The sequence below is a fragment of the Erythrolamprus reginae genome, chromosome Z, assembly GCF_031021105.1.
Source record: "Erythrolamprus reginae isolate rEryReg1 chromosome Z, rEryReg1.hap1, whole genome shotgun sequence".
Taxonomy (NCBI): domain Eukaryota; kingdom Metazoa; phylum Chordata; class Lepidosauria; order Squamata; family Dipsadidae; genus Erythrolamprus; species Erythrolamprus reginae.
In genome coordinates, this window is record NC_091963.1 from 136,571,461 (window position 1) to 136,589,196 (window position 17,736).

A 17,736-nucleotide genomic window follows, 5' to 3' on the forward strand; every position below is an offset into this window, starting at 1 on the left:
AGTCTTTTGTTGGTTTATTTACTTTCAGGTCAGCCCCAACTGTCTTCTACCTGTCCTCACTCTATTGTACTCATTCAGCCATTGTGACTTTCCCTATCAGAAAAGAGAAGCTAAATAGGGAAACCCACCCTTTTAATTAATTAATTTTAATTAATTAATTAATTTTAATTAGATCGTCATTTCTCAACCGTGGCAACATTAAAACCTGTGGACTTCAAGAAATTGCCAAGATTGAAAAATACCGACCCTAAATTTCACACCACAACCAAGGAAAGGAATTTAAAGAGATGGACTCAAGGGGCCAACGAAGCCAATTCGAGCTCAACTCCTTGCAAGGGGTCAAGCCCGTTCAGTGAATGAGAAGACAGAATTGCCCCTGGCCTAATCTATGTCTCAAATTGTTACTGACAGATCAATAATTCTCTTTTCTTACACATTGGGCTTTGTGTTTGGACCTCAAGGAACCAGCTACGTCCAGCAGCTGTTACCGCACTCGGTACAGCTGTAAGGCCCTTCCCCCAAAGCCAAGTCATCTTGGTTGGTTTTCCGGAGGCTGGACTCCAGGTGGAAACCTTTGCCACAGTGGCCACAGATCAGAAGCCGGTCGCCTTCTTCATCAGAGCTATCGTTGCCATTGGTAACGCCGGCCTCAGTGCACAAAGTATCAAGACCAGCCATGAACGGGATCCCAACGCTTCCGTCGTCGTGGCCCTCAATGCTGCCCTCGTCAAAAGTCGGGTCACCCTCACACAGGAGGTCGTGGCTCATGCTGGGGCTGTGAGCGCTGGCGTGAGTGCGGCGGTGGCGGATGATGTGCGAGCTGAGCCGGAAGCTCTTCCCGCAGTCGGGGCACACGTAGGGCTTCTCCCCTGTGTGCACCCGCCAGTGGTCCACCAGGTTGGAGTGGTGGGTGAACCTCTTGCCGCATTCAACACAACTGTAGGGCTTCTCGCCCGTGTGAGTACGCCGGTGGTTAGCCAGCGTGGAGCTCCCCGAAAAGCGCTTCCCGCATTCCTGGCACTGGTAGGGTTTCTCTCCGGTGTGTGTCCGCTGGTGGCGAGTGAGGCATGAGCTCCCGGTAAACCGCTTGCCGCACACGTTGCACTCGTAAGGGGTAACCCCCGTGTGGCCGCGCCGGTGCAGGTTGAAGTTGGAACTCTGAGAGAAGGCTTTGCCGCACATCTCGCAGCGGTAGGGCCGTTCCCCGGTGTGGAAACGCCGATGCTGGAGGAGGTTGGAACTCGCCGTGAAGGCCTTGCCACAGTCCCCGCAGACGTAGGGGCGCTCCCCGGTGTGCGTCCGCTGGTGTTTGGTGAGCGCCGAGCTCTGGTTGAAGCTGCGGCCGCAGTCGTTGCAACGGTATGGTTTCTCCCCCGTGTGGATGATCTGGTGCTTGGCCAGGTTCGAGCGGCGGCTAAAACTCTTCCCGCACACACCACACGTGTTTGGGTGCAAAGAGGACGACTGCAGAAATGGAGAAGGAAGCGTGAAGAAGGGGGCGGTTTGGGGGCGGAGTTACACCTGTCTAGACCTTGTTCACCTATTTCTGAAATGGGTGCTCAGGGAAAAAAATGGTTTATTTGTGCCTCATCCCTTTCAGCAGTGGCATTTTTGTACAATACAATACCTAACTGAATTTCTACAAGCAGGGGCTTCTGCAGAGGTAAAAACAAGAATCAAGATTGTGGCCAAAATGGCACAATCGACTTCTTACAGATAGTCCTCAAGTTATACCTGTGTTTTTTCCAAAAATAAGACTGGGTCTTATATTAATTTTTGCTCCAAAAGAAGCATTAGGGGTTATTTTATGTTTGAGTCTTATTTTGGAGGAAATACGGTACTAAAATCTGTCCGTCTGGCTGACAATCTTAAATGCAGCTTATTTTGGGGATAGGGCTTATGTTACAAGGATCCTAAAAAAATCATGCTAGGGCTTATTTTCTGCTTGGGTCTTATGTTCAGAGAAACATGGTAACCATTTATTTAGTGATTATTCACAATTACAATGGCATCAAAAAGTGACCTTTGACCAGGTTAGGGTTATGAATTCTATAGTAGCCCTTGGCAACTGAAATGTATTTATGATTGTTGGCTCCGATAAAGACAATCAGATCAAATTATCAACCATATTACTAACTTAACAACTACAGTGATTCACTTCTTAACTGTGGCAAGGAAAGTCATGAAGTGGGACTAAACCTCACTTAACATCAGTTGAAGATTACATGTATGTGAATTCCTGTAGCCACCATCTTGATTTTTGACTAGAGACGGAATTGCCTTGAAAAAAACCCAGGAAAAAGGGGGGGCAAAAACCCCTCCCCATTTTTCCTGTTTTTTCTCCAAAACTTTCTTTCAAAAAAACAAAAAAACAGGGGAAAAAAGGGGGGGAAATTTCCCCCCAGTTTTTTCCAGGTCTTCCCAATTCTACTTTTGATCACACTTATCCCTTTCTGCCTCATAGTAGGGGAAAAAGCTCCCCATCTACAAGTTCATTTTTATTTTGCATTGTGCAATAGAAATACAAATCCCTTTGGTGAATAGATGATTCTTGGAAAGAAAGTCAGGGATGCTATTCCAGAAAAATTTCAAGTGGTGAATTACTATTTTTTCTTTCTTTCTTGTAACTTTATTTTAATTATCGGCCACCTAACCCCATCTGAGGTAGAGAAGCAAACTTTAGAATTTTCTTTTTCAATCAGTCCACGAATTAATAAAGTTCTGCTCAATATCCAAAATGAAATCCTTGGCTCAACTTTTCCTAATTATGTGAGCCTCTCATTCATTCATTTGTTATTATGTGCGGGTCAGCGACAGCAGAAAAGGGCAGGTTTGGAAAATTCAGGATGGGAATTACAACTACCCAATCAAAGGCCCACCCATTTTCAATGGCTCATGTGCAGAGATAGGCTTTGATTAATTGCACTGTCACTGCAGCCACCTTCATGCCTTTGACTCCTCTTACAGGGATGCTTTTGATCAGTATATAAGAGAGGAGGAAGCTAGAAGTGGCTGCTCCAAATCTCAGAGAATTAGGAGAAAAAAGTACAGTACTAAAAAAAACCCTGAATAACACCAACTTGGAATTCTGCAAACGGCAATACTGACCCATCTTAAGGATACTAAGCATGGAAGTCTGGTTAAAGGAGGCTTTCCCTAGTGCTTCAGCCCAGTGAATTGAAACATGCATCTGTCAACCACGATAGAGCCAGTTTTGGAAAGTCTGTTATGTATAATAGTGCTGATGCATAGCTGTGGAACTACAAGTAGTTTTCACCTTACATTGGATCATTTATAAGGCCATTCAAAGTTATAACAGCATTGGGAAAAAAGTACTTTTGACTATTTTTCACACTGATGACCACTGATCAGCCTCTCCCTGGGTCATGTGATCAAAATTCAGATGCTTGGCGGCTGGTTCATATTTATGATGGCTACGGTGTCCCGGTGGTGTGTGTGTGTGTGTGTCATGTGATCAGTTTTTGCGACTTTCTGACAAGCAAAATCAATGGGGAAGCCAGGTTCACTTAACTAATTAGTAACCAGTTAATTGTTGCTGATTTAACAACTGCAATTGTTGCTGATTTAACAAACTGCAGCTAAGGCAAGAAAGGGGGTAAAATAGGGCAAAACTCATTTTCTCACATATTTGGGGCTGAATTGTGGTCCTCGGAGAGGGGCGGCATACAAATCTAAATAATAAATAAATAATAAATAAATAAGTCGAGGACTACCTGTATTCCATTAAATAATCAGAAAACCATGTCGTTGTGAAGTTTACCCAGAAAGCTATTGTCAGAATGGACAATATGGACCTAGGGACCTAAAGAAGGTTGGAGCAAGCGAACTTCAACACACTTTAATAGATATGGGCTCATTATTTATATAAGAGGATAGATATTGAATTTTAGCTTGTGCTCTTATAAATGAAAATTTTGTAATTGAGTTAATTTTTAAAGGTTCGGAAATGGGAGAGAGGATGATCTGTAAGGAAAATAGGGTTTAAGTTGTTTGAGGCAAGAAAGGAATGTTACATATTAATATCTTTAGGCATGGATGCTGTGTTTCTTTTATATCATGTAAGTTTTATTTTATGTTGGAGTAAAAATAAAAAATTTATATGCCCACTCCCCAAATATGGACCTAAAGGAGAACCCCATATTCTCAGATTGATAGACAAAGCTCAGGACAAGTCCCAATAATTTATCAACCTGTAGAATCATAGCGTTGAAAGAGATCTTGGAGGTCTTCTAGTGCAGGGGTCTTCAACCTGGCGACTTTAAGACGTGTGGAATTCAACTCCCAGAGTTCCTCAGCAAAACTGGCTGAGGAATTCTGGGAGTTGAAGTCCCCAGGTCTTAAAGTTGCCAAGTCCCATAAATTATTGGGACTTGTCTTGAGCTTTGTCAATCAATCATGAGAATATGGGGTTCTCCTTTAGGTCCATATTTGGGGGATGGGCATTTAAATTTTTTATTTTTACTCCAACGTAGTCTATCTCTCTGCTCAACGCAGGAATCCTTAAACTAGCCCTTATCTCAAAGTTCCCACAGTTGCACTTTTACTACTCACCGAACCCTCTATTGGGATTGTGACTTTTTGCACCTCAAACTCTTGTACCTTCTGCTCCTCAGATTCCACCTTCATCTCTTCCCGAGTTGAGGAACCTTGTGAAGGTGCAGGACCCAGCTGGTTTGGGCAGAGACAAAACAATCCAAATAATAACAATCCTTAATGGGTTTCTCTCCTTACACATCAGTTTTTCCACCCAGCCAATTAAATCTTCAGTTCTTTGCCCCCACTCACCAGTTTTCCACCTGCAGAAAGTTCCATCTCAAATTCCGTATCCTCCTCCTTTTTCTCAGACTTTTTGCAATTGCTTTTCTTCATTACCACGCACTACGGCAGACAATCTATCCTGGGAGAAGGAAGAGTCCAGCTGGGAAACCCAAAAGAGCAAAACAAGAGATTCGGCATTTATGTTTTGTTCCCAAACAAAGAGATAGCTTGTTTAGTTTGTTCCCAAACAAGCAGACAGAGACAATATTTCACAGTCAATCTTAAAAGTTAAAAGTCAACAACGTATTTCAGCTTGCAAGTTCCTCATGCAACTGCAAACAAGAATTTACACACAGGTGTAATAACTTCACTAGGTTGCAAATTGCTATAGCTACCGTATTTTTCGGAATATAAGACGCATCTTTTTATACCAAATGAGAATAAAAATTTATCGGACCATACTCTTCGGAGATTTTTGGCCTCTGTGTATCGCATTTTTGAGTGGTCCCAGGCGGCAGGGATCCTCACTTTCACTTGGAGGTTTAAAACAAACCCTATCACCCTATGTGCATTTATTTGGAGTGGTGGGGTGGGAATGATTTTTATGGGGGCAGAAGAGGGACTTTGCATTGAAGGCTCCGCTCCCAAGACGCCCCCGTCTTCTTACCTATAGCTGTAGGCGTTGAAAGCCTAGCTTTCTCAAGAGACTCTGCACTTCAGTCCTCCTGGATGCTGCCACCTCATAAACACATTGGCGGGCTTCCTAGCAAACCCCCTGCGTCTTTGCTGGCTCGGTTGGAGCCTGATTCTTGAAGTGGGAAATTGGGATTGGGCTGGCACTTCGCTCGCCCCATTTTCCACATTCGTTAAAGACACGTTACAGCGCTAGCACTGTGCCAGGCAAACGTCTCCTGTTCTACCCGCTTTCAATGATTTGGTTGATCTCGCACCCTACGTCCCGATAGCAGAAATCAGGATTGCAACAAATGGCTTTCCTCCCCAATTCCAAAAACACTGCTTTTTTAATTATTATTATTATTTTATTTTTTAAAAATATTTTATTTACAAATATACAATGAATACATATAATTGCGATTGACAATGAAAACATTCCGAGTTACAGAAGACAATAATTATGTCGGATTATAGTCTAAACAATATACTTGACAATATACCAAGACAAATAAACAAAAAATTCGATAAACATATAAACATACAAAAAGAAAGAAAGGGAAAGAAAAGAGTAAAAGGAAGAATGGAGTGGGCAGGTGTATGGTAGATCTGTATTGAGATTATGAACTAGATATATTTTCAGCAGCTTATTTCCTTATATCTAATATTTATAATTGTGGATAAGTAAAAGAAAGCGTTGAATAAATCAAGATAAAGAGGTTTTAAGAAAGCCAGTCCAATTTTAGAGTACATATCAATGTCCCTTGCATCTATTGAGAAAGAAGGAAAGGTTTAATACCAGATTTGTGTCTGTTTGAATCATAGTTCCCTCTAAGCTGAGCAGTGAGCAATCGCTCACTTAAAAATCATCATCAACTCAGAGTTTTCCAAACCTGCCCAGAAGCCGAGAGGGAAAGAGTGAGAGGAAAGGAGAGAGAGAGGAAGAGAGGAAGAGAGAGAAACAGATAGAAAAAAGAGAGGAAGGAAAAGAGAAAGAAAAAGAATGGGAGTAAGGAAGAGAGAAAGAAAATCAAAATCTAGTTTGAAACTAGCTCAACTATTTAAGTGGCATTTTGATATTGATAGAGTTGCCCTATTATGAGCTCACTGTTATAGACACACAGTACAGTGTTTTATTTTGAAATTCTCTGAGGCAAAACAGGGTGGGTTTTTTATTTGTTTGTTTGTTTGTTTGTTTGTTTATTATTTCTATTCCGCCCAGTCCCGAAGGGACTGCCGCTCAGACAGTATACTTTTCCGCCCACCCCCCCAAAAAATTAGAGGAAACACTGGTTTGAATATATACAGTTCTTGTCATTTGTTAGGCAAGTTGTTCTTTTTTTCCTAACCAACGGTAGAAAGGGTAAGGCTGCTTCGGTCCTGTCTCCCAATGCGGGCCACAGGGATTGCTCTCCTGCTAGCTGGTCTGCGAGGACTCTTTGTTCATGATTGGGGAGCATGGATTCCCCCCACCCCCCATTTCACACTCTCTTCCCCGCCCCTGTCCAGGTTCCCTTCCTAAGCACACATGGAGAAAGGCGAAGGAGCCGGCGGTGGGGGAAGGCACAGGGTATTGGGTTCCTCCATGGCACAGGAGGCTCTGTTCAGTCTGCTGGTGCCTGCCTTGCCTTTTGCCTCTCATGCAATGCCCCTTTGGCCAAACAAGTCCAAACCTCCCATTTCAGGAATCAGGCTCCCACCGAGGCAGCAAAGGCGCAGGGGACTTGCTGGCAAGTCTAGCAATGTGTTGGAGATGGCAGCATCCAGTAGGACTGAAGTGATACGTCCCTCTCGAGAAAGCCAGGCTTTCAACGCCTACAGCGATAGGTAGGAAGACGGGGGCGCCTTGGGAGCGGAGCCTTCGGTGTGAAGTCCCTCTTCTGCCCCCATGAAAATCATCCCCCACCCCACTCACTCCAGTTAAATACCCATAGGGCGATAGAGCTTGTTTAAAATGGATTAAAAGATCTATGCTGCTCGTTATCAAAATCCAAGTGAAAGTGAGGACTTTGCTGATCCTGATAGGCAGATGCAGAATTGTTTTTTCTTATTTTGCTCCCCCAAAATTGAGGTGCGTCTTATACCCCGGAAAATACAGTAAGTGTCCACAAGGAATCCTCTTACGTGAAACACCACAAAGTGAATGCTAAGTACTCAGCAATTTAAGCCTGCGCATTCCAGATTTAAAATATGTTCCCATTATATTTCACAGGGGGGGCCATTTGAAATGCCAAATTTGTTTCCTATCGCAACTTCTAAAACCCTGGCTTTGTTTCTTTCCGGCATTCATTTTCTCAAAACTTCGTGGTATTCTAAGTCATGCGTAAAGGCATTTGCCACCCTAAAGCTAACCATGCTTTTCGTAATCACGTTACAATCAAGTGAAATGTGCCTGTTCCAAATCCAGCCTGTTCCTTCAAACCTGGGGTGGGGGCAGAGGGGAGGGGGGGAAACGACCCATGGCTTTGTCATGTTGGCTTTGTGCACCTTGATGTCTCGAATCCTTTCCACTCCCTTCTTCAGTCTAGCACTCAGTCCTGAAGAGTCCCAGGATCTGCCCTCACCTTTCACCAGTGGTCCATCCATCTACTTTCTACAGAAACTAGAAAAGGGAATCCATTAAAAAATTAGGCATAGGTCCAAATTAGATATCAAAATATTCTAAGAAACTTCCTCTATCCTATCTGGGTCTTCCTTATACCTGGGGCGGGATCCACTTACCTTCACCACCAGTTTGCATCACGTTTTGCACATATGCGCATCTCCCCCAATGCAATTTTTCTAGCAGGATTCAGCCCGAAACACAGCTGAGAAGCTGATCAGCTGTGCTTTGGGCGAATAAAGGTTAGTATTAACCCAGGGGAAGGCAGGAAGGCCCTTTTTTCAAGCAGTAGAAGAGGACCAGCCATCCAAACAGGGAATAATTTGCTAAAAATTAAAAACAAAAAAGATGGCAGCACCCACAGACAGGTACTAACCGTGACATCACCAGCGGGTTGCTACCGGTTCGGGCAATCCAGTCCAAGCTGGGAGGAACCCATCCTTGCCTTATACTACTAGTTTGGAGTAGAAAGAAATATAAGATGTTTGGAATTTTTAAACTGGACGTGTATAGGGAAACGTTCAGAGTTTGTGCTTGTTTATCTTGGTCCTGACCTCATCCAGAACAGAGATTCCCATGAACCAGGTTTTTCCTGTACTCTCCTTGTCCTCATCCATCATGAATGCACAGACAAAAGTAAATGGCTTTTGGAGGGAAACCAGATTAAAAGAAATCTCTTTAATGTAGCTGCTGAGAAGCAAGTAACTTGTCAACTGCCCACCATCAGGTCCTGCAGTAGTTCCATGAAGTTAGTGAGGCCATAATAAAGACAGGGTACTAATCAAATTCACAGTTTGATAGGTGAAATTTCGAGTGTACACCCTCAAAGCTTTCCCCAAAATTTCCTGTTGAAAGTCTCAAGTGTTGGAGCTCTCAGAACCTCCTGGTAGGCAAGCTGTTCCACTGGTTGATCAGAAAATTTCTCCTTATTTCCAGTTTGAATCTCTCTTTTGGTCAATTTCCACCTATTATTTCCTGTTTGCCTTCTGGTGCTTTGAAAAACAGCCTGACCCTCTCTGTGGCAGCCCCTCAGACTATTATCATGTCTCCCCTGGTCCTTCTCCTTGCTAGGTTAGCCATGCCCAGTTCCTGCAACCTCTCTTGGTATGTTTTACATTCTATTCCTCTAATCATCCTGATTGCTGTCCTCTGCACTTTCTCTAAAGTCTCAATGTCTTTTTGGTAGTACATGTATAGTGACCAAAACTGGATGCAGGACTCTAGGTGTGGTCACACTAAGGCTTTATAGAGTGGCATTAGAACCTCCCTAGTCCTAGATTGTATCCCTCTATTGTATCCCTGATATTCCTATCACCCATTTCCTCCCATGTTGACTGTAACTTGTTGCTTATATCCTAAGATTTTTATTAATTCTTCATTGCTTATTTGACCCTATTACAATCATTAAGTGTTGTACCACATGATTCTTGACAAATCTATATTTTATTTTACGGACGCTGAGAGCATATGCACCAAGACAAATTCCTTGTGTGTCCAATCACACTTGGCCAATAAAATTCTATTCTATTCTATTCTCTATTAACGCAGTTTAGAACTGCATTGGTTTTTCTGGCTGCTGCTGCACACTGTTGGCTCATGCTTAGCTGGTTGTCTACTAGGACTCATAGATCCCTCTCACAGTCACTGCTATTAAGTGTGGTTTCACCCAGTTTATATGTATATTTTTGGTGCTGGTTTACAACTTAATCCTGCCTAGAAAATTAAAGGTTTTGTCTGTACAGATAGTCCTAAACTTACAACAGGGTCATTCTTTATAAAGTGGCCCAGGTGTCCACTTGATAGATTTTTTTCAGCCTTATTTGAAAAAAAACCCATCACAAAAACATATATGATAAGAAAAAAACATGTTTTTTCTAATGATATAAAAATGAAGATGATTGAAGGTGAGAAAAAAAGAGAGCTCTGTTTCATCACCTTCAATCATCTTCAATAGAAAGAGCATTTTCTCCTATCACTCTATTTTCTCACCTTCAATCATCTTCATTTTTAATTCAATAGAAAGAACATGTTTTTTCTATCATATACTGTATGTTGTTTTTGTGATGGTTTCTTTTCAAATAAGGCTCCAATTTCACCTGGTCCACTTGACAAAGAATGACCCAACAGTTAATTTGGTGACCATTTAAAGTTGTAACAGCACTAAAAAAAAGTGACATATATGACCATTTTTCACAATGACCATTGCAAGCATCTCCATGGTCATGTGATTTACATTTCGATGTGTGGCAACAGATTTGTGTTTATGATGGTTGCTTGACAACTGGTTCATATTTATGATGGGCTCATGTGATCACCTTTTGCAACCTTCTGACAAGCCAAGTCAAGGTGGAAGATAGATTCACTTAATGACCGTGTGACTAACTGAACAACTGTGGTGATTCACTTAGCAAATGTAATAAGAAAAGTCGCAAAATGGGACAAAGCTCACTTAGGTTAGGCTCGATTGTGACTGGACGCAGCTGTGTGAGACTGTTGTGGGTGTACCTAGATACATCTATGTTACATTAACGCTTTGCGTTCCACACTGGCTCCCAATAGGTCTCCAGACACAATTCAAGGTGTTGGTCATCACCTTTAAAGCCCTACATGGCTTAGGATCAGATTATGTATGGGACTGTATTGTGCCACATACCTCCCTGCGGCCAGGCAGAGCCTACAGAGTCGGTCTTTTTCACAGTTCCTTTAGCCAGGCAATGCTGACTGGCAGGACCACGTGGGAAGGCCTTCTTTGTGCCGGCTCGGGTTCTATAGAATCAACTTCCCCCTGAGATCCTCACAATCCCTACCCTCCTCCTGGCCTTCCAAAAGGTGGTAAAAACAAGACTGTAGCCGGTGAATGATTTCATCTTGTCCCGGCTCAATTGATGAATGTTTTAATTAAGGGTTCTTAAAATTGTTATATTGTTTTTTTAATATTTATTTATTTATTTGATTTCTATGCCGCCCAATTCTGTGGAACAACAATATAAAACACAGAATAATACAATAATGGAAGTCAATATTAATATTAAAACTAAATAAAACAATAACAATATATGGCTGTTTTGATATTGCTGCTAGCCGCCCAGAGTCCATCAGTTAAGGAGTTGGGTGGCCTACAAAAATCGCATAAATAAAATAAATAATAAATAGATCGAGAACTGTCTATGTATGTATGTATGTATATATATACATATATATACTGTATATGTATATATATGTATGTATCACATGTTTTTGCTGAATTTTTAAAATTAAGGGCTTATGTATATATAAACCATATATATGTATATGTACTGTATATATATGTACAGTATATATATACAGTGGAACCTCAAGATACGAACTTAATTGGTTCCAGGGAAAGGTTCGTAACACGAAAGGTTCGTAAGACGAAACATTGTTTCCCATAGGAAACAATGTAAAGTCAATTAATCCGTGCAACAAAAAAAAAACAACCGCAAAAAAAACGCTGCCGCCCGGCTGTCACCTTTAAAAACAGCCGGGCGGCTTCCCTCTCTCTCTCTCTCCTTCCTCCCTCCTCCTCCTCTTCCTCCTCCTCCCGTATTCCACCTCCCTCCCAGCCCGCTAGGCAGGCCAGTGGTCCCCGTCACGGCGGCCCGATTGAGGGGCCGGTGGTCTCCGCCAGGGAGAGCTTCCTGGCTTTCGTTCTTGTTGGATTCGCGCGTTTTCATGCCCAGGAAGCTCTCCGAAGTGAGGAGAACCGCCGCTGTCGCCGCTCGGCCGCGCCTCCTCGCCCGCCGCCCGCCCGCCTGCCCAGGATGCAGACCTGCTGCCTCGCCCTGCGCCTGCTGCCGGCCCGATCCTGCGTCTATTGCTTCTGGGCTGGTTCCATTCTGTTCCCTACCGGCCCGATTGAGGGGCCGGCGGGAGGAAAGCGAATGCCTCTCTTCGTTGCGCTGCCTGGCTGGCAGCGGAAGATGTAAACGAGCCCACGGGGCCGGTCTCCGTGGCCGACAGGGAACGGAGCCTTCCATGGCGGCTGCCTGCTGGGCTGGTAAGAGGGGGAGCCGAGCCCAGCCCCGTGAGCTCGGTTACATCTTCCGCTGCCAGCCAGGCCATGCTGGTGGAAGCGCAACAAAGAAAGGCATTCGCTTTCCTCCCGCACGCAGCCATCTGACCGTGGGCTCCTTCCCGATCTCGGAGAGCTTCCTGGCTTTCATCCTTGTTGCATTCGCGAGCTTTCATGCCCAGGAAGCTCTCCGAGATCGGGAAGCCGCCCACGATCAGTCGGCTGCGGGCGGGAGGAAAGCGAATGCCACGGGGCTGGGCTCGGTTCCCCCCCTTACCAGCCCAGCAGGCAGACGCCACGGAAGGCTCCATTCTGTTCCCTGCCGGCCACGGAGACCGGCCCCGTGGGCTCGTTTACATCTTCCGCTGCCAGCCAGGCAGTGCAACGAAGAGAGGCATTCGCTTTCCTCCCGCCGGCCCCTCAATCGGGCTGGCAGGGAACAGAATGGAGCCTTCCGCGGGGAGAATCAGGAGGCTCCTTTGGCGGCTGGAGGCTGCCTGGCTTTGTGTTTTTGGCTGGGGGAGGAGACAGTAGGACCTTCCTAACTTCCTCCCCCCCCAGCGAAAACCCCAAAGATTGTTTGCTGCCACACGATTTAGCGGCGAAGTGACGTGAAGGGATGGAAAGCTGAAACCGGGCTGTTTCAGCTTTCCATCCATCCACGTCACTTCGCCGCTAAATCGTATGGCAGCAAACAATCTTTGGGGTTTTCGCTGGGGGGGGAGGAAGTTAGGAAGGTCCTACCTCTCCCCCCAGCGAAAACCCCAAAGATTGTTTGCTGCCATACGATTTAGCAGCAAAGTGACGTGGATGGATGGAAAGCTGAAACAGCCCGGTTTCAGCTTTCCATCCCTTCACGTCACTTCGCCGCTAAATCGTGTGGCAGCAAACAATCTTTGGGGTTTTTGCTGGGGGGGGGGAGGAAGTTAGGAAGGTCCTACTTCTCCCCCCAGCGAAAACCCCAAAGATTGTTTGCTGCCATACGATTTAGCAGCAAAGTGACGTGGATGGATGGAAAGCTGAAACAGCCCGGTTTCAGCTTTCCATCCCTTCACGTCACTTCGCCGCTAAATCGTGTGGCAGCAAACAATCTTTGGGGTTTTCGCTGGGGGGGGGAGGAAGTTAGGAAGGTCCTACTTCTCCCCCCAGCGAAAACCCCAAAGATTGTTTGCTGCCATACGATTTAGCAGCAAAGTGACGTGGATGGATGGAAAGCTGAAACAGCCCGGTTTCAGCTTTCCATCCCTTCACGTCACTTCGCCGCTAAATCGTGTGGCAGCAAACAATCTTTGGGGTTTTTGCTGGGGGGGGGGAGGAAGTTAGGAAGGTCCTACTTCTCCCCCCAGCGAAAACCCCAAAGATTGTTTGCTGCCATACGATTTAGCAGCAAAGTGACGTGGATGGATGGAAAGCTGAAACAGCCCGGTTTCAGCTTTCCATCCCTTCACGTCACTTCGCCGCTAAATCGTGTGGCAGCAAACAATCTTTGGGGTTTTCGCTGGGGGGGGGAGGAAGTTAGGAAGGTCCTACTTCTCCCCCCAGCGAAAACCCCAAAGATTGTTTGCTGCCATACGATTTAGCAGCAAAGTGACGTGGATGGATGGAAAGCTGAAACAGCCCGGTTTCAGCTTTCCATCCCTTCACGTCACTTCGCCGCTAAATCGTGTGGCAGCAAACAATCTTTGGGGTTTTCGCTGGGGGGGGGAGGAAGTTAGGAAGGTCCTACTTCTCCCCCCAGCGAAAACCCCAAAGATTGTTTGCTGCCATACGATTTAGCAGCAAAGTGACGTGGATGGATGGAAAGCTGAAACAGCCCGGTTTCAGCTTTCCATCCCTTCACGTCACTTCGCCGCTAAATCGTGTGGCAGCAAACAATCTTTGGGGTTTTCGCTGGGGGGGGGAGGAAGTTAGGAAGGTCCTACTTCTCCCCCCAGCGAAAACCCCAAAGATTGTTTGCTGCCATACGATTTAGCAGCAAAGTGACGTGGATGGATGGAAAGCTGAAACAGCCCGGTTTCAGCTTTCCATCCCTTCACGTCACTTCGCCGCTAAATCGTGTGGCAGCAAACAATCTTTGGGGTTTTCGCTGGGGGGGGGAGGAAGTTAGGAAGGTCCTACTTCTCCCCCCAGCGAAAACCCCAAAGATTGTTTGCTGCCATACGATTTAGCAGCAAAGTGACGTGGATGGATGGAAAGCTGAAACAGCCCGGTTTCAGCTTTCCATCCCTTCACGTCACTTCGCCGCTAAATCTTGTGGCAGCAAACAATCTTTGGGGTTTTCGCTGGGGGGGGGAGGAAGTTAGGAAGGTCCTACTTCTCCCCCCAGCGAAAACCCCAAAGATTGTTTGCTGCCATACGATTTAGCAGCAAAGTGACGTGGATGGATGGAAAGCTGAAACAGGCGAAAGGCGAGGAAGCCTATTGTAGCAGCTGCCACAGCGGAGACATTTGGGGTTTTGGCTGGGGAGGGAGGGGAAGGCAGGAGGTCCGGCCCTTCATTTGCCCTCCCAGCAAAAGGCAAAGCCGCGCAGCTCCGCATCGCCGAAGGAGGCTTAACCCCACCACTCTGTCCCACCCCTCGGCCGTATCCGGCATAACTTCCTCCTGCCTATCCCCGCTCTTCTGCCGGCCACGGCCGAGGGGTGGGACAGAGGGGTGGGGTTAAGCCTCCTTCGGCGATGCGGAGCTGTGCGGCTTTGTCTTTTGCTGGGAGGGCAAATGAAAGGCCGGACCTCCTGCCTTCCCCTCCCCCCCCCAGCCAAAACCCCAAATGTCTCCGCTGTGGCAGCTGCTACAATAGGCTTCCTCGCCTTTCGCCCGTGCCTGGCGGGAGCTGAAGAGTGCTTTGCCCAGTGCAAAGTTGACAGCAAGCAGCTCCGCAGTCCCGAAAGGAGGCTTAACCCCACCCCTCTGTCCCACCCCTCGCCCGTGGCCGGCAGAAGAGCGGGGATAGGCAGGAGGAAGTTATGCCGGATACGGGCGAGGGGTGGGACAGAGGGGCGGGGTTAAGCCTCCTTTGGGGACTGCGGAGCTGCTTGCTGTCAACTTTGCACTGGGCAAAGCACTCTTCACCTCCCGCCAGGCACGGGCGAGGGCGTGGAAGCTTATTGTAGCTCGCCCATGGCCGGCAGAAGATCGCTCTTGCCCGGCTTCCCCGCGAGGCATCAGGTCAGCATTCTGGGCGGGCGGGCGGCGGACGAGGAGGGGGAAAGCCTCCTGCAGCAGCTGCCACAGCCGCCGGCTTCCCCGCCGCCCGCCCCACAGAATGCTGACCTGATGCCTCACGCGGAAGCCGGGCAAGAGCGATCTTCTGCCGGCCATGGGCGAGCGGCAGGGAGTCGGGGCTGCTGGCAAGCGCCCCAGCCTGGCTGTGACCTTTTAAAACAGCCGGGGGGCTTCCCAGGAGCCTCCGGAAGCCAAACGCCAAACCCGAACTTCCGCGTTCGGCGTTGGGAGGCTCCTGAGAAGCCGCCCGGCTGTTTTAAAAGGTGACCGCCGGGCTGGGGGGCTTCCCAGCACCCCCCCGAACCCCGAACCTGGAAGTTCGGCAAAAGTTCGGGATTCGGGAGGTTGCTGGGAAGCCCCCCAGCCCGGCGGTCACCTTTTAAAACAGCCCGGGGGCTTCCCAGGAGCCTCCCAATGCCGAACCCGGAAGTTCGGGTTTGGCGTTCGTAACTTGAAAAAAGTTCGTAAGAAGAGGCAAATTTTTTCTGAACCCCGGGTTCGTATCACGAATTGTTCGTAAGACGAGGGGTTCGTATCTTGAGGTACCACTGTATATATATATATATGTGTGTGTGTGTGTGTGTGTCAAATGTTTTTTTTAGCTATTTATATTTATATATATATGGGTGTGAGTGTGTACCGTGTTTCCCCGAAAGTAAGACAGTGTCTTACTTTCTTTTTACCCCCAAAAGCCCCACTACGTCTTACTTTCGGGGTATGTCTTACATTGGAAAAAAATTGAAAGGGTCGCGTTCCCGAAGGCATCTCCCCAGAGTCCAGAAGGGCAGCTGCGGGACAGGAGCCTCGTGAGCCCTTTTCCAAATTCAACCTCAGGGCTCCAAGCGGCGTGCACGCGTGGAGCCACAGACGCGTGTCGGGGAAGCGTGTGTCTGGAGGGGAGGAGCCGCTCTGCGCAGTTGGGCAGCCCCACCTGCCTGCCGGAAAGGAGGCGGGCGAAGGAGGGCGCAGCTCCGGCCGCTCGCCTCGGAGCTGGTCGGCCTCGCTGGCCGCTTGCAGCCGAGCCTCGGCAGGACTCGGTTGCTGGGACGAGCGCCTTCGCTGCAAGCCGCCGCCCGCTCGGCTCGCTTCGGACCAGCGCCATCCTTCGCTTTGCCAAGCCGGGGAAGAGGCGGTGGCGCCACGGCGAGGCGAAGGGCGCGCGGGGAGCTTGGAAGCGACGTCATCGGGCTCCCCCCCCCCCGGCAATACCCCCGTGTTTCCCCGAAAGTAAGACATATGTCTTACTTTCGGGGTACGGCTTATGAAACCCCCGATACGTCTTACAATCGGGGGTGTCTTACTATCGGGGAAACAGGGTATGTATGTATATACTGTATACATGTGACATATATTTACAGCAGCACGAAGCTTATATATAAAAGGGGGGGGGGAATCGAAGTCGTGAAGGAAGGCTTCTTTCCCAAAAGGTTCAAAAGAAAGACGGGAGCCCCCCCCCCGCCCCCCGGATTGAGAAGCTGAACTCAGGACCCCGCTGCTTGCCGGCAGACACCCCCTCCCCGTGTGGCTTGGGCTGCCTGGGTCTCCCACACTCACCTTTAGCCTTCATTTCACAGCCGGGGCGAAGTGGGAGCGGGGATAGGGGGATGTACAGGAGACGATCCACAGCAACAGCTGGCTTTCTCCGACCCACGTGGTGCGGCTGCCCTTTCCACGCGATCTTTTCTCCGCGCAGCACCCCGAAGGGAGGGGTGGGTGGTTGGTTGGGCTGAAGCCGGGGTGGGGGGTACAGACGGGTGGGTGAGATAAGGAGATCGGGACCCCTCGAGGGAAGGACGTCGTCGATCGAGAGGATGTGACCGCTTCCTGCGGATCCGGCTCTGGCGGGGAGGAGAGGAGGAGGGAGGGGGATCTTCGCAGATGCTGGGGAAGAAGATCCAGCCAAAGGAGATCTCGAGGATCCCTCTGCCCGCCCTCGCCAGCCGCCCCAAAGCCCGCGCGAGATTCCCCTGCCGTGGCGCTTTTTGACGACCGTCCTTCCGAAGTAGCGACCCTGCCTCGAGGGGGGGGGGGGCAAGGCTCCAAGGAATGCTGGGCGGAGAAGAAGGGAGGAGGAGGGGGAATGACACAAGGCGGGAGCTTAGCGCAGATTGGCTAACGTGGACGGACCCCCCCCCCCCTCCTCCTGGTTTGTAACTGGCGGAGAAGGAGGGAGAGAGAGAGAGAGAGAAGAAAAAAAAGAGAGCGGCAGCGGACAAGAAAATGGCAACCGCTGGAGAGGCGCTGACCTGAGCAGTGGATTGGACCGCTAGAGTTCTGGGCCCACCCCGCTCCCTCTCCCTTTCCTCCACTAAGCCAGGAATCGCGCTCGCTCATTGGCTGCGATCTCCCCGTCGCTATAACGGCGCGCGCGACTGGGGAGGAAGGGGGGGCTTTCCATCGGAGAGAGGGGGGAATGACATCTTAT

General features: G+C 48.1%; 1 protein-coding gene across 1 annotated transcript in view; it reads right to left on the minus strand.

Annotated features, from left to right (window-relative positions):
- Positions 1–17,564, minus strand: part of LOC139154138 (zinc finger protein 271-like) — a 34,943-nt gene extending 17,379 nt beyond the window's left edge. The window contains exons 1-4 of the mRNA XM_070728569.1: positions 16,866–17,564; positions 4,807–4,939; positions 4,573–4,689; positions 473–1,464 (exon numbers count right to left, since the gene is read on the minus strand). Coding sequence (XP_070584670.1) covers positions 473–1,464; positions 4,573–4,689; positions 4,807–4,890 — 1,193 coding nt within the window. The 5' untranslated portion in view covers positions 4,891–4,939; positions 16,866–17,564. The remainder of the gene's footprint in view (positions 1–472; positions 1,465–4,572; positions 4,690–4,806; positions 4,940–16,865) is intronic.
- Between the last annotated feature and the right edge of the window lie 172 nt (positions 17,565–17,736).